The following is a 24,282-nucleotide window of genomic DNA, read 5'->3' on the forward strand; positions in this document are numbered from 1 at the left end:
TCATTTAAAAATTATTACATTTGCACATGAATTTTCTTTAGAACACATATTGAAAATAGCAGTTATATTAAAAGAACATTTTAGGACATAACTTTTGGAAATTTCTATCCATCAAATCTTTTCTTATTTATAAAGTTAAGTTGTAAAGGACTTAAATTGCATGCATTCATGTATTCATTCGTCAAATGTATAATTGGTTTTAATTATATGTAAAGTATTCTGTTAGGTATTACTGGAACACAACTATGAATCCAAGCTCACAGACTAGGAATTTCTGGGAAATAAAGCATAAGTACAACTGCAAAAAAAGCTAAAGACTTCAGTCCATAAGAAAGATTCAGACAAACAACCGAGATTCTGGAGTAGGATTGAGGCTGGCAGATCATGTACAAAAATATTGAGTTCAACAAAGAAGTGACATTTTATAAGGTGCACCCATTCAACCAAACCTAAAACTTGGCTTGTCAACTGAGATAGCCTAGTTTCTGGGGGTTTCTGAGAGAAACCTTTCCTTTTGGATATTCAGTGTTTAAATTTCATCACCTGTTGAACACATATAAACTAGTTTGGATCATCTCCTGGAACCTTGGTTTCCTTTTTTCCTGTTTAACTCTGCTATACTCGTAAAGACTTTTTGATGATGACCTCTTTTCGAGAAACACATTCCTTTGGAATATAAAAGAACTAGGTATTTCTATTTAAACAAGTAGCATCTAAATCATTGCCCTTTTTTTAATTTTTATTTTATTATTTACTTATTGGCTGCATTGGGTCTTCACTGATGCGCGTGGGCTTCCTCTAGTTATAGCAAGCAGGGGCTACTCTTCATTGCAGTGTGTAGGTTTCTCATTGCGGTGGCTTCTTCTTGTGGAGCACGGGTTTCTAGGCGTGCAGGCTTCAGTAGTTGCAGTACACAGGCTCAGTAGTTGTGGCTCCCGGCTCTAGAGTGCAGGCTCAGTAGTTCTGGCACACAGGCTTAGTTGCTCCTCTGCATGTGGGATTTTCCCAGACCACGGATCGAACCTGTGTCCCCTGCATTGGCAGGTGGATTCTTAACCACTGTGCCACCAGGGAAGTCCTGCCCATGTTTTTGAAAATGATGTTGCTGTCATGGTTTCCAACAGCCCAAAGCCAATCTCTCTCTTTTCCAGCTTTCCTCTGTCAATATTTATTCAACAGTATGTTAACTGTTGACTCTAGGTCTGTTCAACATTGGTTAGTTGATTATCTTTGGTATGTTAGCGGAATTTTTCAAAATGAGTGGCAGTTCTCAACACTAGTATCAATTCAGGTGAATTTAACTTGTGTTAGAGAAACTACCCCACCCCGCATACACACATACACACACTTTTCCCTGGGGCAAAAGAACTTCTAGGGGATTATGGATTCTAAATAATGCCACAGCGTTTGATCAAGTAGAGAGATCTATAGCAGGTTAATAAACACTTTGCAACACATTCTTTGTTAATCATTCTTCACAAAAGGGCTCATTCTTCTTTTGAAGATTTTGAGGATTATTTTGTTTGTTTGTTTATTTTTAGGGCATTGATTCTTTTCTTACTCTCACCAGGTCATAAAGCCAAACTGTCCTCAGTCACCAGCAATTTTATTCCATATATCTAGCCTTCCAGCAGAGTCCTCCACGGTCACTAGAAAATCAGTGTTACTGAGCTCTTCCTACAGAGAACTATCATTTACTATTAATTTTACCTTTTTTCCTTTCTTCTCTCCTGAATACAGATTTAGGTACTGGATTTTTCTCTTATGTACTTTAAAGAACCTTTTTTTTTTTTTTTAAAGATACGCAAATAGGCAGCATTTTTCTTTTTTTCTATTTCATTTCTCAAGATTCAGTAGGACAACCTATAGAAGAAGACAAAATTTGGAATCTGGATGATATAAAATCTTATACCTTGTCATACAGAGATTTTCATATGTGCTTAAGTTTAGATTGGGTGTTTGCTCAGTGTTGTCTTCAGTAGTTTACTTGTCTAGGCAAACAGTTCAAGAGAAAATATGGAACAGCTATGTGTAGACAGTGCTCTGCTAGGCCCTAATTAACTTTATATTAATAAGCCTACTCAGTACCTAAAAATGGGGAAGGAACTTACACGTGAAACAATATTGAGGCTTTTAAGTGCTAAAGTCTGTTGTATATTTTAAGTCCTTTGGGAAACATATCAGCGATGGCCAGTGAGGACAAGACAGGTTGCCTAGAGGAGATTCCAGTCATAGCTGTGTGACTTTGGATCATTCACTTAATTTTGCTTGGGGTTCAGTTTTTCCATCTATAATATAAAAATGTCAGCCTATTTCCAAAGTCCCAGCCAGTTATACAGTTGTGGGAATCCCTGAGCTGTGACTGTTGGAATTTGAGTAGAGATGAAAGGAGGACTCCAGGTCAAAGGAGCAGCTTGAGTAAAGCCAAAGTCTCAGACTTTAACTTGTGTTTTTAGATAGCTGGCTGTGAAAATTTAATAAATAAAGCACTATTATTTTCATTTATTGTAGAGTGTAGCAAATGTACTACACTCTACAATACACTAAATGATTTAGTAATTTACATCAATAGAATATGAAAATCCAAATCGAAAAGTGAAAGAGAACATTTGCTTCATTCACTAGGCTTTTTATAAAAGCAGTGTTCCTTTATTCACCCTTGTCTTTTGCTTTGTCATTCAGTAATTTCTTCTTGCGTGTCTGTAGGGTCAATATTGGAAGCCATCAGAACCTCCGAATCCTGTCAATGAAAGGTACACACTTTGCCAGAACTGGGCTCGGTTTTCCTATTTTTACAAGGAGCAGCCTTTTAATTTGATTAGGTAAGTTTCTTACACAGAATCAAACTGATTAAAACTTGATTACGTGGTTTTTATTCACAATGGCATCGCATTCCATTCTTTTTACTACTATTCTCACCCACTACATTTCCCATCTTCCCAGTTTTGTATCTATGCTACCATTTAGTCATTCATTTGTGAGCAAAATGCTGTTGTCAGAATGGTCTTAACCACAGTGCAGAGATAGCTTGATGGTTCAGAAGTTGGGCCTTAGCATTTAGGTACATGGGGTTCAAATCCAAGCTCTTTCTCTTAGAAGCATATAAATATGGTCAGGTTATTTAACCTCTATGAGACTTATATCTGTAAAATAGGAATAGCAATAGTACTTTCCTTATGGGGTTATTTGATAATTAAATGATATGTATATTTTCTTAGCATGGGGTTAGCACTTAGTGTTTAACACAGTAATTTTTTGTTTGTTTGTTTTCCTCTGCATCTAGGAATTTAGAGGATAGCAGAAAGGTCATGTATGGATGTTTGTGTGTGTGTTGATCTCAGAAAGCTGTGAAGGCAATTGTTCTATTATCTCAATTCTTTAGACAGTTTCATTAGCTATGCAAGAAGACTATGGTTGCAGGTTCTTGCTTTGAACCATGACAATATTACATGCATACAGGATGTTAGGAGACTCCTGCTATGATTTCAATAAAGAAACAATCAGATTACAGACCCCTGGTTGCTAGTAGCAGTATTTTTACTCAGTGAGGTATGCTTTTACTGCTCTGCTTGCACAGCATCACAGCCTCCTTTTTATGAGACTGATTTTGATGTCTACATCCAAACCAAGTGAAATGTTATTCCAACAGTTTCATTTAAGGCAAATGAGAGGCGACATTTTTAAGAATAAATAGAAGGCAACTAGCATATAAACTGTGGTTTCCGTAAATCTTTATATAAACTCTTGATTGGATGGATATTTTAATTGTTCTGATTAATGGCCATTTAATTTTTTTAATTATAAAAGTAGGACATGTATCTAAAAAATTCCAAGCAATAAAGAGATGTGCAAAGTTTTAAGTGAAATTACACCTCCATTGAATTCCACAGGAGTAACTATGGCTATTTGGTAATAGCCATTCAGTCTTATTTTTATGTGCATGTGAAGTAAAATACATACACTTTTTTTTTTTTCCTGGAGCAATGGAATCGTTATTTACTTTTTTGCTAAGATTTTCTTTTATCACTAAATAGTATATTATTGGCATACTTCCCTTTGAGTACACACAGATCTATCTTGTGCTTTTTAACACAACACAGGGTACCATATTATAAATTTTGCATAACTTATTTGTCTATTCTTCTATTGAAAAAGATTAGGCTGTTTCAAACTTTTCACTATTACAATTAGTGCCCTTGGAGAATATTTTCATGGTATGTTTTCAAAAAAGCAAAGTTGTCAGAATGAGGTTTACATATTTTACATTGTTCAAAATATATTGAGAGTATTTAGCTGTCTACAGATGTTTCTGCTATAAATATTCCCCAAAGGTTTGTACTTATAACCCTTGATATAGACAAATGCATTACACCTCAGGTCAGTACCTTGTTAGCACTTGCTGATTTTCTTTTACAACAAAGTAGAAGCTCAGATTTTTCCATCAGATGGCAGTATCTAGCTTAAATTTAATAACATTTTAAACCTTTTCATCCTATTATTATAACTTTTCATTTATAGCAAATTATACTGCTTTTCCATTTCAGTAATGAAATAAGTTTTTAAATAAACTTAAATTTTTAACACAATTTAATGTAAAGAATTGATAGCTAGGTGTAAAATTTTTAACTAGGTAATCGAAAAGACAAGAAAGAAAACACTATATTATCACAGAGGGAGGAACTGCAGAAAACAGCTCTTATTCCTAAGGTTTCTTCTCAGTGATTATGTAGGATAATATCCTTATTATTAGTAATAGACAATAAAGTTTTTAAGGGTAAAGGACCATGATGTACATATTCAACCAACTTACTTGCAAGTGGTTCAGAAAAAGGCATGTATATATGGGGAAATATAATATATGAAGTGAGATAAAATGCAAATGCAGCAATATTTTTACAATAAAAGAATTAAAGGATATATGGGTATTATTTGAATTATTCTTGTAAATTTTTTATATATTTGAAATTATTCCAAAGAAAAATCTTTAATAAAAGGAGAGTCCAGAAATAGATCCACATATATATAGTCAATTGATTTTCAACAACAGTGCCTGGTCATTCATTGGGGAAAGGATAGTCCTTTCAACATATGATGCTAGAACAAGTGGCTCTCTACATGAAAAATGTGAATCTTGCTTCTTTCCTGTACAAAAATTTAAACTAACTTGTAATGGATGAGAGAACTAATTGTAAGCGTTACAACTATAAAACTTCTAGGAGAACATATAGGAGAAAATCGTATGTGGTTTGGAGTTAGGCATGGACTTTTCAGATCAAATGCAAAAAGCACAATTTAAAAAAATGTATAAATTTAACTTCATTAAAATTAAAAATGTATGCTCTTTAAAAGACAGTTACAAAAATAAAAAGGCAAAACACAGACTGGAGAAAATATTTGCAACACACATATCAATAAAGGACTTTTATTTAAGGAATTTTGCAACTCAATAATAAGACAAAATTTAAAATGGACAAAAGATAAAAGATTCATCACCAAAGGAATATAATTATGGATTGCCAATAAGTACATCAAAAGATGTACAACATCTTTATTCACTAAGGGGATAAAAATTAAAATTTCATTAAGATGCCACCACACACACACTAGAATAGCTAAAATCTAAAAGATTGGCAACAATAAGTGCTATCAGGGATATGGAACAACTTGAAATCTCAAACATTGGTGGTGGGAATGCAAAATGGTGTAGCAACTTTAAAAAAACAACTTTGACAGTCTCTTATAAAGTTAAATATGCACTTTCTATTCTACTTGTCCCAAATCTATTATTAAAATGTTTATCATTGCCTCAGTGATTTGAGGTACCACCTTTATCATATGCTAGATTTCTATATGCAGTTGAGTTGCTTTCTGGATGTTCTGCCTATTCTGTTGATCTAGCTAACTATCCATGCAGGCTATTTATTTAATTTAATTTTTATTTTATATTAGAGTATAGTTGATTTGCAATGTTGTGTTAGTTTCACGTGTGCAGCAAAGTGATTCAGAAGGCTCTTTTAATTGTAGTGGCTTACCTCTAGTATGTTTTAATATCTAGTTGGGCTAATACCTCATCATAGCTCTTACTCTCAGTGTTTCCTTGTACATTCTACATGTTTATTCTTCCATATAAACTTTAGTATCAACTTGTCTAGCTTGTTACTAAAAAAGATGGTTGATATTTTTATAGGTATCAAATTAAGTTTATAAATTAACTTAGGTAGGCTGGTACTTTTTGTTGTTGTTGTGTTTTTTGCGGTACGCGGGCCTCTCACTGTTGTGGCCTCTCCCGTTGCGGAGCACAGGCTCCGGTCGCGCAGGCTCAGAGGCCATGGCTCACGGGCCCAGCCGCTCTGCAGCAAGTGGGATCTTTCTGGACTGGGGCATCATGTCCCAGTCCCGTGTGCCCTGCATCGGCAGGCGGACTCTCAACCACTGCGCCACCAGGGAAGCCCTAGGCTGGTATTTTGATGATGAGACATTCTAATCAAGGAAAAGTTGTCAAGGGAAATGTATGTCTTAGTTTAAGCCTACTTTGGGGTTTTTCAGGAGTGCTATAGAGTTATAAAACTTTCTTAAGTTTAATCCTAAGTATTTTATATTTTTGTTGCTATTATAAATTATGTATTTACTTACATGTTATATGTTATTGTCTTCTGAGTGTTAGTTTTATATTCTAATGCCCTGATGAATTCTTTATTGAATTAGTTTTATTGATTCATTAAGGCTATCGAGGTATATTATCATGTAATCTTTAAATAGAAATATTTTACTTTTCTTTACCAATTCTTATGTCTATAATTATTTTCTTTTATTCAATTAATTGGCTGATAATTACAGAACAATATTGAATAATAGTTGGTGTCTTTGCCTTGTTCCTGATCTTACTGGAAATGCCTCTGGTGTGTCCTCATTTAGTAGGAAGTTCTTTGCCTTTGTACATTAATTTATCATCTTGCCTGGGGCCTTGGAGAGTTTTGTTTGCTTGTTTGTTTGTTTTAAAATCTGATTGTTTTAACACATTATGTCTTGGAATTGGTTGTTCTAAGTCAGTTTTCCCTGTTCCTGGTGGATTCTTTAACTATGTATCTTTTATTTTGTTTGTTTTTCTGGAAAGTGTTCTTGCCTTATAGTTTTAAAATATAATTATTTTCCAGTGCTTTGATTATTTTCTTTGGACTCCAGTTATCTGTATGTTTGGTCTTTTTAGCCTGTCTTCATATCAAACAATTTTCCTGAGACCCTTTTTACTTCTCTATGTCATTTTCATTCTTTTGATAGGTATCCTGTTTTTCTTATCATCTTTTACTAGATTTTCACTTGGTATCCATTTATTCTCTTGAATACCTCATAATTTCATCATCAGTTCTGACATGATCTTATAGGGTTCTTCTCTTTCCTCTGTTTTTTGGTTTCCTTCATCTCTTGTTTTATTTGTTCCTGTTTTTTCCCACTTCTTATTTTTATATTTCTGATATTTTCTTACATTTCCAGTTATTTATTTGAGAACATTTAATTCAGTTTGTACTGCTTTTTTACAGTGTTCCTCATGCTCTTTTGGGAGAATTTTCATTAGCTGAAGCTCTTTGTTTCACATTTTCAGGGTTTTTTAAACATAATTTTGTATAGTATGCTCTGCTTTTTTCTGTTTGTGTTTAATTCATGGAGTTTCTAGCATTAGAGTACACTCTTCTGTTAGTTTTTTTTCCTATTCCATGCAGTTTCTTTCATGGATGATATCCTGTGCTTGTCATGCGCCTTTTCTTTCATTTCTATAGAATCCTAACTCTCTCTCTTTTCTGCCACTTTTAAGAAGTACCACACTTTATATCTGATTCTTCCCCAGAAACATTGCTTTTCTGAGGCTGCCACTTCCAGGCTTACTCATTTTCAGATCCCTTTCTTTTAGCTAGTACTACGAATTACCAAGTCCCAACATGTGTTCAGTATTATGGCATTTAGTTAGACTTTTTCCCAGGGATTATTTTGTCTGTGTTTGTCTAATGTCCCACCCTACTTTACATGTTTTCCCTAGAATTTCTTAAGCATCTTCTTCACTGCTCTCTGTACCTCAGGTATGGCAGCTGGTAATAGGTACTCAGTTGGAACTGGGTTTATTTCTTTACTTACGAGTAATTTGAAGATCATGGTGTTCTCTGTCATGATGCTTGAAGGCCTATATCAGGTATGGTTTTATTTCCTCTCCCTGTTGATTTTATGGTTTTATGAAAGTTTTTTATGGGAAGACTTGTTAAAAATAAAAATATCCTTAAAAGTAGAAAGGAATTGTCTATAGATGCATAATTACAATGCCCACATTCCTTTAATGAGCATTTATTTAGCATCGCTAGATATCAGCAAGAGGCTAGGGCTATAAAGGTAATCAGAACGTGGTTTCCTAACACAAAGATATTTGCAGGAAGGCACACAAGTGCATAATAATTACAGCAGAGTGATTCTCATGAAAGAACAGAGCACAGAGGAAAGAGCACCTACCTTTATGACAACCTCAGGGAAAGTTTCACAGTGATTATTCTTGAGTGTGTCTTGAGAGAAGTAGCAGGTTGCTAGGTAAACAAGTTAGTTAAGAATATCCCAGGTAGAGAGAACCAGTACAGAGCACTGGGCTAAAGAAGAGCATTGTGCATTTAGTTCTTCATTTAGGAGGCGTGGCTGGTAAGATTTGAATGTTTATCAGTAAAAAATCATGAAGAACACTGCTAAGATGAAAGGAGAAAACCTTTAAAGGAGGAAACGGTCATTGTTTAATCTTGTGCTTTAGAAACATTACTCTCTTGGAAACAGGACAGATAGTAGAAGGATGCAAGACTGAAGTCAGGGAAGTAAGGAGGCTGTTAAAATTTTCCAGTAATAGGGCTTCCCTTGTGGGGCAGTGGTTGAGAGTCCGCCTGCTGATGCAGGGGACGCGGGTTCGTGCCCCGGTCCAGGAAGATCCCACATGCCACGGAGCAGCTGGGCCCGTGAGCCATGGCCGCTGAGCCTGCGCGTCCGGAGCCTGTGCTCCGCAGCGGGAGAGGCCACAACAGTGAGAGGCCCGCGTACCACAAAAAAAAAAAAAAAAAATTTTCCAGTAAGAGATATTGAAGGTCATATCCAAGGCACTGGTAACAGGAAAGAGGGGACTATGGATTAGAAAAAGGCTTTTATGGGACTTCCCTGGTGGTCCCAATGGTTAAGACTCTGCGCTTCCAATGCAGGGGTTGCAGGTTCAATCCCTGGTTGAGGAGCTAAGATCCCACATGCCTCATGATAAAGCCAAAAAAAAAAAAAAAAAATTAGAAAGAAAGAAAAAAAAGAAAAAGACTTTTATGACAGAATTTATTGGACCTAGTGGATTGGATATAGAAGGTTAAAAAAAAATGATGACTAGGGGTGCCTGGAAAGAGATTTAGAATATAGGATTTGAATTCCTAGATTTCACATATTTCATGTTATCTCTACACCAAACTTAAGTTCCATGTCCAAATATTTGTAAATATTTTTACTGCCTTTTGGGTACTGATCATTTTGTCATATTAGATTATATTTTTTCAGGGAGAACTGGGAATACAAAGGTTACCATCATTGGTTTATCAGTCTTCAATATTATATGCCTTCTGATCCCAATTTTTCTTTCCAATTTAAGAGCTCCAGATGATTTTTCTGATATCATCTGTTGGGATGGTTTAATGCTTATAAATAAAATTGATATACTGCTATATAGCAAATAGGTTAGAACAAATATGTTTACAGTGACTATAATGGTGCTATTAAAAGCCAAGATAGTGTAATCGCTAAGCTAAGTTTCTCAGATGTCCATGAATTCATGGTAAAAATGAATCTCTTTAGACCAAATGTTTGCATTTTGTTCATTCATTCCTCAAGCCTATATTTATTTCAATTCCATCATCATTGTTTTGATTATTTGCTATGTCTCAGACTAAGTCCTGGGAATACAAAATTAGACCAGTGCCTTCTCACAAGATCTCACAACGAAGACTATTGAATGTCTTCTACCTATGAGATGCCCTGTTAAATGTTATGGGGCCACAGATGAGTGCAAAATCTAGCAAGTAAAATGGACAGGTTAAGAAATACCGTAAGTGTAAATAAAAGGCAAATTTTTCTAAAAAATTAATACTCAAAAGAAGTATTTATTCTCCTTATGTTTGATACTTCACAGAGTATCTCATATTATTGGCTTTTTCTCATTTTCTTTGTTTTGAATAATAAGAATTTAACATCTTAAACGTTATTTCAATAATATGTAAATAATATATACGTATTTACCATAATACAAATCTAAGACATGTCTCTTGCTTTTTGCATTCTTAAGAGATGGTTTAGTTGTTAATCTATTATTAAGCTCCTCACATCCAAAGTTTAGTAAAATTATTTCTATAATTCCATACATAATAAATGTTCATTTGGGAATTTCTCTTTTTGAGAATATTTTAAATACTAATTAAAGGTCTGGAGTTCTTGAGGACTTTTTTTTTAATTCTCAAGGAATAAGATTCTTGAAATTTGAAAGGAAGAAAAATGTAGTTCTTTGAAATATCCAGTTTCTTTATGAATTCCCAAATAACTTTTTGGTTAAGCATATAGCAGTAATATTGATGTTTTACCTTAAAAATGATTGATTCTATAATTTTTAAAACATCAAATGGAAATAGACACGATGAATAGTAAATTTTCCCAAATCAGGGCTTCCCTGGTGGCGCAGTGGTTGAGTCCGCCTGCCGATGCAGGGGACGCGGGTTCGTGCCCCGGTCTGGGAAGATCCCACGTGCCGCGGGGTGGCTGGGCCCGTGAGCCATGGCCGCTGAGCCTGCGCGTCCAGAGCCTGTGCTCCACAACGGGAGAGGCCACAACAGTGAGAGGCCCGCGTACCGCAAAAAAAAAAAAAAATTTTCCCAAATCAAATATTTTTATTCTTTTTTTTAGATTTTGATGTTATGCAGTATTATAATAATTGCTGTTTTTCAGCAAAAACAAAAAAAGAGAAAAAGCAAGTTTACTCATCCTATGTGAGTGAACCTAAGGAAGTTGTAAATGGTAAATTAACAAGGGAATACAATGGAATTATAATTTAATTTCAAGTTTATAGTAATTTGAAAAGCAGAACAAGGGAAAACAACAATGTAAAAATGTTTATTATCACTGAAAATAATGAAAAAATGAAAGAATGAAAGATGGTACAAGCAGAGAGATGCCTGTTTCATTAGAAAAGATTAGAAATTTTGAAAACTGAAGAATGGGATATTCAATAAAATTAATATTGAGTGAAAAAAATTAAAAACCTTCTCATTGGGAAATTAAGTTTATGTTAAATAAGTTTATGTTATGTAAAATTTAAACCCTTTATGTTTAGATTTGCCTGTTTTTTGAGCATGTGTGGAAATTACAATTTAATAAATAGTGCTGTAATAGATTTATATATATCATGCTATTAGAGCCCAAAAGGGATTACATCTCTGTCTAGGAAACTGTGGTAAGACTTCACAGATTTGGTGAGCTGAGCTCTACGTGAATAAGGGAGAAGATTAACCTATTTTGTGTTGTTTTTTTAAAAAACCTGGTTTTATGAGGCAGAGAAAACCTTGTTCTCTGGTTCTTTGAGAGATTCCTTAAGGAGAGAGTCGGTTTAAAAAACAACAGAAAAAAAACCCCAAAACTTGGTTATAAGACTTGAACATTTATGCCAACTAATGCTGTCACTTTTTAACTCTTTGTAAAGCAAGTGCTGAACTGTATATTTTATGGAACTTTATTAAACACTCATTTTTGATTCCTTGGTTTGCTCCTTGTCTTACAATTCTATAAGCATCCATCAGAGCTCCAAATTTAGAGGAAGATGGAAGTTCATGCATACAACCACTCTCATCTGTTGTGGTCTGAGTACATTCTTCAATTTTAGAGAGAGATAAAGCAAAAGTCCATGCACAGATTGTGAATGTGATTTTGATTTGTTAATTGCTAGAAGAATGTTCTGCACTTTATTTCAAAACATTTAAACTCTCTTTAAAATTTAAAAGCTTTTCAAATTACCTGATTATTTCAAAAGTAAATCTTAACTTCCACTCAGTTGGCTTCTTACTTACATGTGTTGTCTCTTTTAATCCTCACACCAATTCTATGGCTAAGCATTATCCTGCATTTTATGATGTCGAAACTAAGGTTTAGGAAGTTTAGTAACTTTATCAAAATTTCACAGCTGGAAAGCAATGGAGCCAAAATTAGAATTCAAGTTTGTCTGAATACAAAACCAAGACTCTCAGGACTGTATCATTCTTACAACCTCTGATTCTCTTTTTACCCTCTTTCATAGGGATTATTACGGAGAAAAAATTGGCATCTATTTTGTCTTTCTCGGATTTTACACAGAAATGCTGTTTTTTGCAGCTATAGTTGGCTTAGCTTGTTTTATTTACGGCTTATTATCGATGCGTGATAACTCAAGCAGGTAAGTGCAACTGAGTTGCCCCAATAGAGAATCTATGCTAACTGAAACTGTTGCTATTATTTTTCTGGAATTTGTGTCAGAATGTTTCCTATGGCAGCAGATAATTGATATTTCTGAAAAAGACCCAAACATAGCAGCTACCCCTCACCTGGTGCTTTATGGAAAATTTGTTTTTAATGATGGGCTCTAAAGATTCTGTTCCTCAAAGCATGATTTGATCTACAAAAATTGCTAGTTCATTTCCCCTTGTGCCATATGTAAGAAGCTGTATAAAGTTGTTCCAATAAAAGCAGCTTTGGACTTTCACCCAAACACGTCACTTTTAATATAACTTTGCTCTTGGGAATCTCTGGCAGTCCAGTGGTTAGGACTCCACACTTCCACTTATGGCGGCATGGGTTCCATCCCTGGTCGGGGAACTAAGATCCCACATGCCATGCCATGTGGATAAAACAAAACAAGACAAAAACAAAACAAAACAAAACAAAAACTCTCCTCTTCCCTCTGCAGCACTGAGATCTGTGACCCTGAGATCGGGGGTCAGATTATCATGTGCCCACTCTGTGATGTAATGTGTGACTATTGGAGACTAAATTCTACCTGTTGGGCTTCAAAGGTATGTATGTATTGTGGTATGTTGAAAAGACTTGCAATTTCCCTCCCTCATTTGATACTAAGTAGTCTTTGTGATGTTGTTATTGTTTTACAGTTCTCCCATTTATTTGACAATGAGTCAACAGTGTTCTTCGCAATATTCATGGGAATTTGGGGTGAGTAAATAGTTACATAAAAACAGCTTTCTCCATGTTATCTGTTTTATGGCCATTCATATAACATATACATTTGGCATACCTTATAAACCAAAGGTGATTTTACATCTTTATGTCTTTGCTAGCATCAGTACACTGATGGAGTCCACATCAATGGTCATTCGTCTTGATCCTTGGTCCAGAAAGGTCTCTATTAGTCATCTGTTAATTTCTCTGAAAAACACTATAATTTTTGAAACTTCATATGTATTCAGATTACACTGTCAGAACTGTGGTAAAAACAGGCTCAGTAAGTGCTTAATTCAGGAGAAATAAACATAAGTATTTGGTGGCTGGAGGATATTGAGTCATGGATACAAACTGGAACAAGACTCAAAAATTGTTGAGAGCTGGGCTTCCCTGGTGGCGCAGTGGTTGAGAATCCGCCCGCCAGTGCAGGGGGACATGGGTTTGTGCCCTGGTCCGGGAAGATCCCACATGCCGCGGAGCGGCTGGGCCTGTGAGCCTTGGCCGCTGAGCCTGCGCGTCAGAGCCTGTGCTCCGCAATGGGAGAGGCTGCAACAGTGAGAGGCCCGCATACCGCGAAAAAAAAAAAAAAAATTGTTGAGAGCTAATACTCAGCATTTGAATTTAAATTTCCTGTGTCAAATTCTAGTTCCAGCTTCCAGTTCCATTTGGTAAAAATCTCCCATGTAAGGTGGAATTTCCCTTAATTTTGGAAATGTCCCAGTATCTCTTCTCTTTTGTATCACGTGGGAAGTAGAAGTGTTATGAAGTTATTCCCGCCATCAGTGAGGAAAGTATTTTCTGTAAGAGTAACTTGGCAAGAGGAGGCCCAAAGACTTCTAAAGCATGTCTAAAAATTTGGGGGACTCTGGTGAAAGATAGACTTTTTTCTCTCCAATTTAACAAAAAAAGTCTTTAAGAAGCACAAGTGTGTGCATTTAAAAACTGGCCAAGGAGGGACTTCCCTGGTGGCACAGAGGTTAAGAATCCAGGTGCCAATGCAGGGGTCACGGGTTTGAGCCCTGGTCCAGGAAGATCCCACATGCCGCGGAGCAACTAAGCCTGTGCGCCACAGCTACTGAGCCTGCGCTCTAGAGCTTGCAAGCCCATGTGCCACAACTACTGAAGCCTTTGTGCCTAGAGCCCATGCTCTGCAGCAAGAGAAGCCACCGCAATTAGAAACCCGCGCACCACAACAAAGAGTAGCCCCTGCTCGCCACAACTAGAGAAAGCCCGCATGCAACAACAGAGACCCAACGCAATGAAAAATTAATTAATTAAAAAAAGAAAAATACTGGCCAAGGGAACAAGGTAGCTTGATTCAGGCAATAGGACACCAACATTTGTGGGGGTGTGTACATGAAGCAGATGTTCTTATGGGTTTCTGTTACTTCTGCTTGACTGCTACGGTCTGAAGAGAAAAGGCCAGATTCAAAGAGAGAATGGGAGACAGAGAAGTCTTACCCACAATTCTCCAGCAGCCTCCTCTGGTTAAGTTAGTATATGGACATCTCTTCATTATGTGGCTACCAAATCCTGCCTGTCATTTTTTGGAATCAGAAATGGATGATAGGTACACAAATTACAACAATTGTAGTAGTTTTCAATTCTTTCCATTGACAGAGATTGTACACCAACACTAACCTTATATGTCATAACAAATAGAGGAGCAATTATGCATAGAACACCCAGCAGCTGCAGTGAACATGGGGGTAAAGATATCACTTCAAGATAATGATTTTGTTTCCTTTGGATATATACCTAAAAGTGGAATTGCTTCATCCTATTATATTTGTATTTTTAATTTCTCAAGGAACCGTCATATTGTTTTCCATAACAGCTACACCAATTTACATTCCCACTGACAGTGCACGAGGGTTCCCTTTTTTATCAGTTTTGTTCTTTTGCAAAGGAATATCCAATCTTCCCAAAACCATTTATAGAAGAAACTATTCTTTCCCCATTGAGTATTCCTGGCTCCTTTGTCAAATATTAATTGACCATAATATATGGGATTATTTTCTGAGCTCTTGATTGTGTTCCATAGGTCTCTGTGTTTCTCTTTATGCCATGCCAAAAGTACCATGCTATTTTGATTACTATAACTTTGTAATATAGTTTGAGATCAGGAATATGATGCCTACTGCTTTGTTCTTCTTTCTCAGGATTGCTTTGGCTATTTGGAGTCTTTTGTGGCCCCATACAAATTTTAAGATTGTTTTCTCTATTTCTATGAAAAATAGCATTGGAATTTTGATAGGGATTGCATTAAATCTGGAGATTGCTTGGGTAGTATGGACATTTTTATATTAATTCCTCAAATTTATTTCCATTTATTTGTGTCTTCTTCAGTTTCTTTCATCAGTGTCTAGTAGTATACAGTGTACGTATCTTTCATTTCCTTGGTTAAATTTATTCCTGGGTATTTTGTTCTTTTTGATGTTATTGTAAATGGGATTATTTTCTTAATTTCTCTTTCTGTTAGTACGTGGGTAGTATATAGAAACACAGTGGGCTTCTATATATTTATTTTTATCCTGGAACTTGACTAAATTTATTTATTAGTTCTAACAGTTTTTTGGTGGTGTCTTCAGGATGTTTTTTATAATTTCATGTTATTTGCAAACAGAGACAGTTTTACTTCTTTCCTTCTTTCTTTCTAATTTATATGTCTTTTATTTATTTATTTATTTTTGACTAATTGCTCTGGCTGGGATGTCCAGTACTCTATTGAATAGAAGAGGCAAGAATAGGCATTCTTGTCTTGTCCCTGATCATAGAGGAAAAGCTTTCAGCTTTTCACCACTGACTATGATGGTAGCTATGGGCCTGTCATGTATAGCTCTTACTATATTGAGATACATTCCATTTATACCTATATTTTTGAGAGTTTTTATCATGAAGGATGTTCAATTCTGTTAAATGCTTTTTCTGCATCTGTTGAAATGATTTTCTTTTATCATTTATTTTGTTAATGTGGTATACCATGTTGATTGATTTGTGGATGTTGAACTATCCTTGTATCCCTTTAGTAAATCCCACTTGATCATTGTGTGTAATTCTTTTAATATATTGCTGAATTTGATTTGCTACTCTTTTGTTCAGGTTCTTTGCATCTATGTTCATCAAGTATAACTTCTTTACTTGTAGTGTCTTTGTCTGACTTTGGTGTCAGGATAATGACGGCCTCATAAAATGAGTTTGGAAGTTTTCTTTCCTCTTCTAGTCTTTGGAAGAGTTTGAGAAGGATTAATTCTTCTTTACATGTATGATAGAATTCACCAGTAAAGCTATCTGATCTGGACTTTTGTTGGTGGGGACGTTTTTGATTACTGATTCAATATCCTTACTGGTAATTGGTCTGTTGAGATTTTCTATTTCTTCATGGTTCACTTTAGGTAGGTTGTATGTTTCTAGGACTTTATCCATTTCTTCTAGGTTATCCACTGTGTTGGCACATAATTGTTCATAGTAGTCTCATGATCCTTTGTATTTCTGTGCTATCAGTTGTCATGTCTCTTATTTAGTTTCTAATTTTATTTATTTGAGCCTTATCTTTTTTTCTTGGTAATTATGGCTAAAGGTTTTCTATTGTTTATCTTTTCAAAATAAAATAGTTTCGTTGATCTTTTCTATTGTCTTTTTGTCTCTTTTATTTATTTACCCTCTGATCTTTGTTATTTTCTTCCTTCTACTACCTTTGGCTTACTTTGCTCTTTTTCTGGTTCCTTAATGTCTAAAGTTAGGTTGTTTATTTTAGCTTTTTCTTGGTTCTTAATGTGGGCATTTATCACTATGAATTTCCTTCCTAGAACTGCTTCTGCTGCATCCCGTAAGTTTTGGTATATTGTATTTCCAGTTTCATTTGTCTCAAGATATTGTTTAATTTCTCTGTTGATTTTTCTAAGTTTGTTCAGTAGCATGTCCTTTATTCTCCACATATTTGTGAATTTTCCAGTTTTAACTTTTCCTGTAATTCTATTTTCATACCATTGTGGTCAGAAAAGATGCTTGATATGATTTCAAACTTTTGAAATCTATTGACTTGTTTTGTGGTGCTAATATATGACCTTTCCTGGAGAACATTCCATGTGCACTTAGAAGAATGTGTATTCTGCTGCTGTTAGATGGAAAGTGCTGTCAATGCCCCTTAAGTCCCTCTGTTCTAACATGTAGTTTAAGTCCAATGATTCTTTATTGATTTTCTGTCAGGATGATCTATCCATTGTTGAAAATGGGGTGTTGAAGTTCCCTACTATTATTATGTTGCTGACAATTCCTGTCTTCAGGTCTGTTAACATTTGCTGTATATATTTTAGGTGCTCCTCTATTGAGTGCATAAGTATTTATAAGTGTTATATCTTCTTCTTTGATGGATCTCTCTATCATTATAGAAAGATCTTCTTTTCCCCTTATTGTGATCTTTGTCTTAAAGTCTATTTTGTCTTATATAAGTATAGTTAATATTGCTTTCTTTTGGTTTCAGTTTGTATGGAATATCTTTTTCCATCCTTTCACTTTTAGTATATATGTGTCCTTTCAGCTGAAGTGAGTTTCTTGTAGGCAGCACATAGTTGAGTCTTGTTTTTTTATCCATTCAACCACTCTGTGACTTTTGATTGGAGAATTTAGTTAATTACATTAAAGTAATTATTGATGGATATGGACTTACTATTGCCATTTTGTTAATTGTTTTGTAATTCATTTGTTCCTTTCTTCCTCTCTTGCCTTCTTTTGGGGTATGATAATTTTCTGTAATGGTATGCTTAGATTCCTTTTTCTTTATCTTTTGCATGTCTTTTATAGGTTTTTGCTCTGTGATTATAGTGAGGCTTTTATAAAACATCTTATAGTTATAACATTCTATTGCAAGCAAAGCAAATTAATTCCAAATGCATACTAACGCTCTATATTTTTACTTTCCTTCCCATGTTTTATGTTTTTGATGTCACAGTTTATATCTTCTTAGCTTGTGTATCCTTTAACCAATTATTATAGTTATACAATTTTATTGTAGTTAGTTATTTTTACTACTTTTGTCTTTTAACCTTCATAATAGATTTACAAGTATGCTACCTACCACCATTGTAACATGAGTATTTTAAATTTAACTATGCATTTACCTATACTAATGAGATTTGTACATTTATATGTTTTAATTTCAGTTTAAAGAGGTCCCTTTAACATTTCTTGAAAAGCCATTCTAGTTGTGATAAACCCTTTCCACTTTTACTTGTCTGGAAAACTTTCCAGGTAGAGTATTCTTGGTTCTCAAATTTTTTTCAGTACTTTGACTATATGCTACTCCCTTCTGGCCTGCAGTTTCTGCTGAAAAATCTGCTGATAGTCTTATGAGGGTTCCCTTATACATAAGTTGTTTTTCTCTTCTTGCTTATAAGATTCTCTCTTTGTCTTTAACTCGTGACCTTTTAAATATAATGTGTCTCAGTGTGGTTCTCTTTGTTTTCATCTTTTTTGGAACTCAGTGGGTTTCCTAGATATAATATTTGTTTTTTTCCCCATGTTAGAGAAGTTTTTACCCATTATTTGAATATGCTGTCTCTGTCTCTCTCTCTTCTCCTTCTGGGACCCCCTATAATGCAAATGTTGGTCTGCTTGATATTGTCCCATAACTCCCTTAAGCTGACTTCACTTTTTTACACTCATTTTTCATTTTCATTTCATTCATTTTTTCTCCTCTGACTGAATGAATTCCACTTCCCTTTCTTGGGGTTTACTGATCCTTTCTTCATTTTATGTAGTACGTGCTGAACCCTTCTATTGAATTTTACAATAAAATTATTGTATTCTTCAGCTCTATGATCTCTGTTTATTACTTTCTTATATTTTCTGTCTCTTTGTTCAAATTCTCACTTTATTCATGCATTGTTCTCCAGACCTCAGTAAGCATCTTTATGACCATTATTTTGAGCTCTTTATCAGGTAAATTGCTTGTTTTCATTTCATTAAGGTCTTTTTCTGCAGTTTATCTTGTTCTTCTATTTGGAACATATTTTCCTTTGTTTCTTCATTTACCTTGCCTCCCTGTGTTGATTTCTGTTCATTAGGTAAAACAGCTACCTCTCCCAGCCTTGAAAGTGTGGCCTGTGATTGTTCAAGCTGCCTTCTTTGTTCTTAGTGGTTCCCAGTATTTGGGGGGTGTGCCAAAACCCATCAGTATCCCAAATGGGAAGATCTCAGTCAGCACCTAGATGCAGGCTGTTTGGAAGCTGGACCCTCAGGCAGCAGCTTTGAAAGTCTGCAAGTAGATCTCTTTCAAAGAAAGATTGGAAGATGGGCATTTGTGTCTGCTGCCTCTACTTTTAGCCCTGGGGAGAAAACCAGTTAGGAACTGTTTGTTTGCTACAGCAATCAAAACAGTATGGTACTGGCATTAAGATAGACATGCAGACCAATGAAACAGAATAGAGCCTAGAAATAAATCCACATGTATATGGTAAATTAATCTTCAACAGGATTTCCAAGAAAACAAAATGGGGAAAGGATAGTCTCTTCAACAAATGGTGCTGTGGAAATCTGGACGGCGACATGCAAAAGAATGAAATTGGATCCTTATCTTTGTCAACTGAAAAAAAATCCACAACCTGAAAGTTGAGAATTATGTTTTATTTGGCAGACTTTCTGAGGACTTCAAGCCCAGGAGGCAGCCTCTCAGATAGCTCTGAGGAACTGCTCTGAAGAGGTAAGGGAGGAGCCAGGATACATAGGAGTTTTGCAACAAAGACCAGGTAGTCAGAACATCAAAAGATTACTGTTAATTAAAGAAAACCAGATACCTTAAGTTAATGAATTAGCGCTTTTCTTTGTATGGGAAGATGCAAGAATCTGGGCTAATTGAAATCATTCCTTTGATATGCACCTTAGCTATCTGGGGCCAGTATCCTGTTCTTTCCCATCTTGAGTTCCCTCAGGGCTCACCATCTGGGCTGTAGTGGCTTGATGGCTGCAACATCCTTTGTTTACCGATATGGCAGGCAACATTTTTCATTCACATCTTACACCATCACAAAAATCAATTCAAAATGGATTAAAGACTTAAACATAAGACCTGAAACTGTAAAAATCCTAGAAGAGAGTCTAAGGAAAATCTTTATGACATTGGTCTTGGCAATGATTTCATGCAGATGGCACCAAAGCCCAGGCAACAAAAACAAACAAAATAAGCTAGACTACCTCAAACTAAAATGCTCTGCACAGCAGAGACAACAATGAACAGAGTGCAAAGGCAACCCATTGAAAGGCAGAAAATATTTGCAAACCATCTATCTGATAAAGGGTTAACCTCCAAAATATATATAAGGAACACCTGTAGCTCAATAGTTTTAAAAAAATAACAAAACCTAACCTGATTAAAAATGGACAAAGGACTTGAATAGACATTTCCCCGAAGAAGTTATACAAATGGCCAACAGATATATGAAAAAATACATAATGTAATTAGTTATCAGAGAAATGCAAATCAGACCACAATGAGATGTTATCTCACACCTGTCAGGATGGCTATTACCAAAATGATGAGGATGTAAAGAATTATAATGAACTCTTGCATACTACTGGTGGGAATGCTAAATGGTACAACCAGAAAACAGTGTGGAAGTGCCTCAAAAAATTAAAATAGAACTGTCATATAATCTAGCAATCCCACTTCTGGGTATTTACCCAAAATAATTGAAATCAGGATCTCAAAAAGATGTTAGCGCTCTTGTGTTCATTGTAACTCTCTCCACATTAACCAAGATGTGGAAACAATCTAAATGTCCATTGACAGATGAATGGGTAAAGAAACTGGTGTGTGTGTGTGTTTATATATATATATGTATTTATATATATATGTGTGTGTGTATATGTGTAAACTAGTTACATCTATGCCTTAGAAGGGTTATAAAGGAAGGTTTTTCTGGGGGTGTTGGTAATGTTTTATATACTTTTCTGTAAATATGTTATTCTTTAAGGGAAAGTTTGTTTAAAAATTATATATATTGTATATTATACTATATAATATTATATATTATACATACATATAGAGAGAGAGAGAAAGACAGAGACAGGGAGAGAGACAAAGAGAGACAGAGAGAGAGAGAGAGAGAGACATACTGTGTTATGAAATGGCTCCTATGTTTTCCTTAAATTTCCCTAAGCCTGAGAATGTGATACAATTGCTTGAATGATTTCAGTCAAAGACATGCAAACAAAATCTAGGTGTTAGTAAAAAGTCAAGTTTAAATATTATTTCAAATTATCTGAATGAAGAGAGAGAGAGTAGCGTGCCTGAAAAAAATTTTTCTTGCATGGACTGCTGTCTAAGAAACGAATTTGTATTTCTATATATGAGTTATTTCAATACTATTACATAGTATTATGCCAAAATTTATAATTTTATCATCAAACAGCGACAGAAGAACCATCATACAACCAAAATGATTTTTTAAAGTAAAGAAAAATCTAGTTATTATCTCCTTATTCACTTATTCCTCCATCTCTTTATTATATTTGTTCTTATGCATTTCTTTGCCCATAGTCACATTGTTTTTGGAGTTTTGGAAACAGCGACAAGCCAGACTGGAATATGAGTGGGACCTGGTGGACTTTGAGGAGGAGCAGCAGCAGCTCCAGCTGAGACCTGAATTTGAAGCTATGTGTACACATAGGAAAGTGAATGCAGTGACTAAGGTATATTAGGAGACTGAAATAGGCAGTATATTCCAATGGACACCAAGCTGTGGGTGGCCTCTCAAGTAATGCTGTGTATTTCAATTTGCCTTTAAAATACTCTACAACATATAAATCATATAAACTTGTTTACTCGCTTCTAATATACATTTTGAGCGCATGCACAAGTAGGTAGTAAAGTATAATGAGCCCCGGGATGGAATCATCACCCAGCTTCAATTATTATTATTTCATGGGCAATCTTTTTTCATTTATACACCTACCCCTCCCTGCCACTAGATTATTTTGAAGCAAATCCAAGTCATCATATCATGAAGTACATAGTTTTAATACTAAGTGAAATAAAAGGAAATGGAAAATAGTGTGCATGCTGTGGGCTTTGTATATAAATATATAGACATGGAAATGATGCTAAGTTAATGCGTGAAAATTAAAACAGTATTGTATTAAGGTAGTGGGCTTACGAGTGATTGCTTTATTCAACCAAAGGTTATTCACCTAGTCCATTCTAATTAATTATAATGGGAAGATCATTGCACTGGTGTCTGAAAGGAGAGTCTAGATTTTGGGATAACTGGCAAACTGGCTGTATGTTGTTGACTGAGTTATTTGACTTCTTGGTACCTCATTTTTGTTTCACTTGAAAACGGAAGATACTTTGCAGACTCTTGGCTGCATATTCGTAGAGTCTCCACCTTTCCATAATCTATAATCACCATGTTACCTGATGCTATTAAAGAGAGAATAGAATATGTGTCTAAAAATCTCTTCAGTAGAATTCCCTACTCTGTTCAGGACACTGTTCTTGCGTATAATACTCAACATTCTTCTCCTAGTACAGGCATTCACTAAACGTTTATTAAATTGCCTTGAAACATTACAGAATATTCAGTAAATGAATGAAGAGAAAAATCACCTCAGAAAATACATTAACAATTTGGGTGGCTATTTGAAATTAATAAAAAATATATTGAAAGAGATATTTTCATAGTAATGACATGATGTGTATTTGTTCCTACTTAATGGGATAAAGAAGAAAATAAAAGCAGGTCTATTGGCTTTGCCAAACACCGTTGACCAAAAGCAAGATGTACTGAATGTTTACATTTGAAACCAGTTGAAAAACAATATGTATTGATTCACTGTGAATCGTCTACTTCACTTAGCTTTAATGGCTTTGGAAATGAGAGGTTTTTTTTGTTATGTTTTGTTTTTTACTTCATTGCAGTGCTTCTTCAGTGGTTAAGCACAACAAGAATTCTTACATTTGAGTCTGTTGGGAACACATACATGCAGGAATGGACACACACACGTGCACACACAAATATGCACACACACACGAACACACTGACACATTGGATACACACATGCATACACATGTACATAATCAGATGTATCCACACACATCCTGGGGTTCAATAGAGCTCTTGGGCAGCCTACCCTGACTGCTATGTTCTGTTTGCATTCAGTCCTTTCTGAAAAATCCTTGAGACTGTACAGATATAAAATCTTATATGTTAAATAGAATTACATGATTTAGATTTCTGCTGACAACTATTTTTTACTGTATGACAGTATTTTGGCCGTAAGATCTAACTGCCTCTCGATATAGCTAAAAATATCAGCTGGTATAATTAATATCTTCCATTAATGACTTAAAAAACCATAATTGTAGAAAAGTCTGGGCCCCTGAACCGTGTGGAAGAAGACAATTAATCCTATAAATATAAAGAAGGCACCCTACTTAATATCATACAGAGCAATTACAGAGCAGTGCATTCAACTCAATTCAATTTAACTCAATTAGAAAATTTTAACATCATTAAGGCATGTCCACTTAAGCAGCAGCCCTCAGGTTTTGACTTTGTTTTTCCTGTCTCCCTCTCCCTAAATACAACTCTAATTCAACACTCAGGAAATAATGTGTATCCTTTATATCTCATATCATTTGTAAAATATTTCATCTGGGAGCCCTAAAGGTTTCTACCTAAACATAAGGAACCACTACTAGAATGTAGCATTCCATGAACTGTGGTGAACCCATTGAGGAGGTTTCTACTTTAACATGGCTTTGTGATTTTGACTACTGCTTGGATTCCCAACTTTGTAGATTTTGAATTTTGCTGTGATTTCTTCAAAATTACAGGAGGTGGAACCTTACTTGCCTTTGTGTAGTCGTATTCCATGGTACTTTTTATCGGGAGCCACAGTGACTTTATGGGTGAGCATTGTTTAAAAACTATTATCATCTATTGATGTAAGATCATACTGGGATTACCTCAATAGTTTTGTCTGCAATGGCTTGAGTCCCTCTCTTCCCTCCCACTCCACAGTATTTTTTTTATCTTGAAT

The 24,282-nt window shown here is 35.2% G+C and overlaps 1 protein-coding gene across 1 annotated transcript in view; it reads left to right on the forward strand.

Annotated features, from left to right (window-relative positions):
* The window catches only part of ANO5 (anoctamin 5), a 96,360-nt gene that overhangs the window by 49,090 nt on the left and 22,988 nt on the right, over positions 1 to 24,282 (forward strand). The window contains exons 9-14 of the mRNA XM_024764704.1: positions 2,707 to 2,822; positions 12,329 to 12,463; positions 12,974 to 13,079; positions 13,173 to 13,233; positions 21,779 to 21,930; positions 24,077 to 24,151. Of these exons, the coding sequence (XP_024620472.1) occupies positions 2,707 to 2,822; positions 12,329 to 12,463; positions 12,974 to 13,079; positions 13,173 to 13,233; positions 21,779 to 21,930; positions 24,077 to 24,151 (645 nt within the window). The remainder of the gene's footprint in view (positions 1 to 2,706; positions 2,823 to 12,328; positions 12,464 to 12,973; positions 13,080 to 13,172; positions 13,234 to 21,778; positions 21,931 to 24,076; positions 24,152 to 24,282) is intronic.

The sequence above is a fragment of the Neophocaena asiaeorientalis genome, unplaced genomic scaffold (genome assembly GCF_003031525.2).
Source record: "Neophocaena asiaeorientalis asiaeorientalis breed wild unplaced genomic scaffold, Neophocaena_asiaeorientalis_V1.1 scaffold230, whole genome shotgun sequence".
Taxonomy (NCBI): domain Eukaryota; kingdom Metazoa; phylum Chordata; class Mammalia; order Artiodactyla; family Phocoenidae; genus Neophocaena; species Neophocaena asiaeorientalis.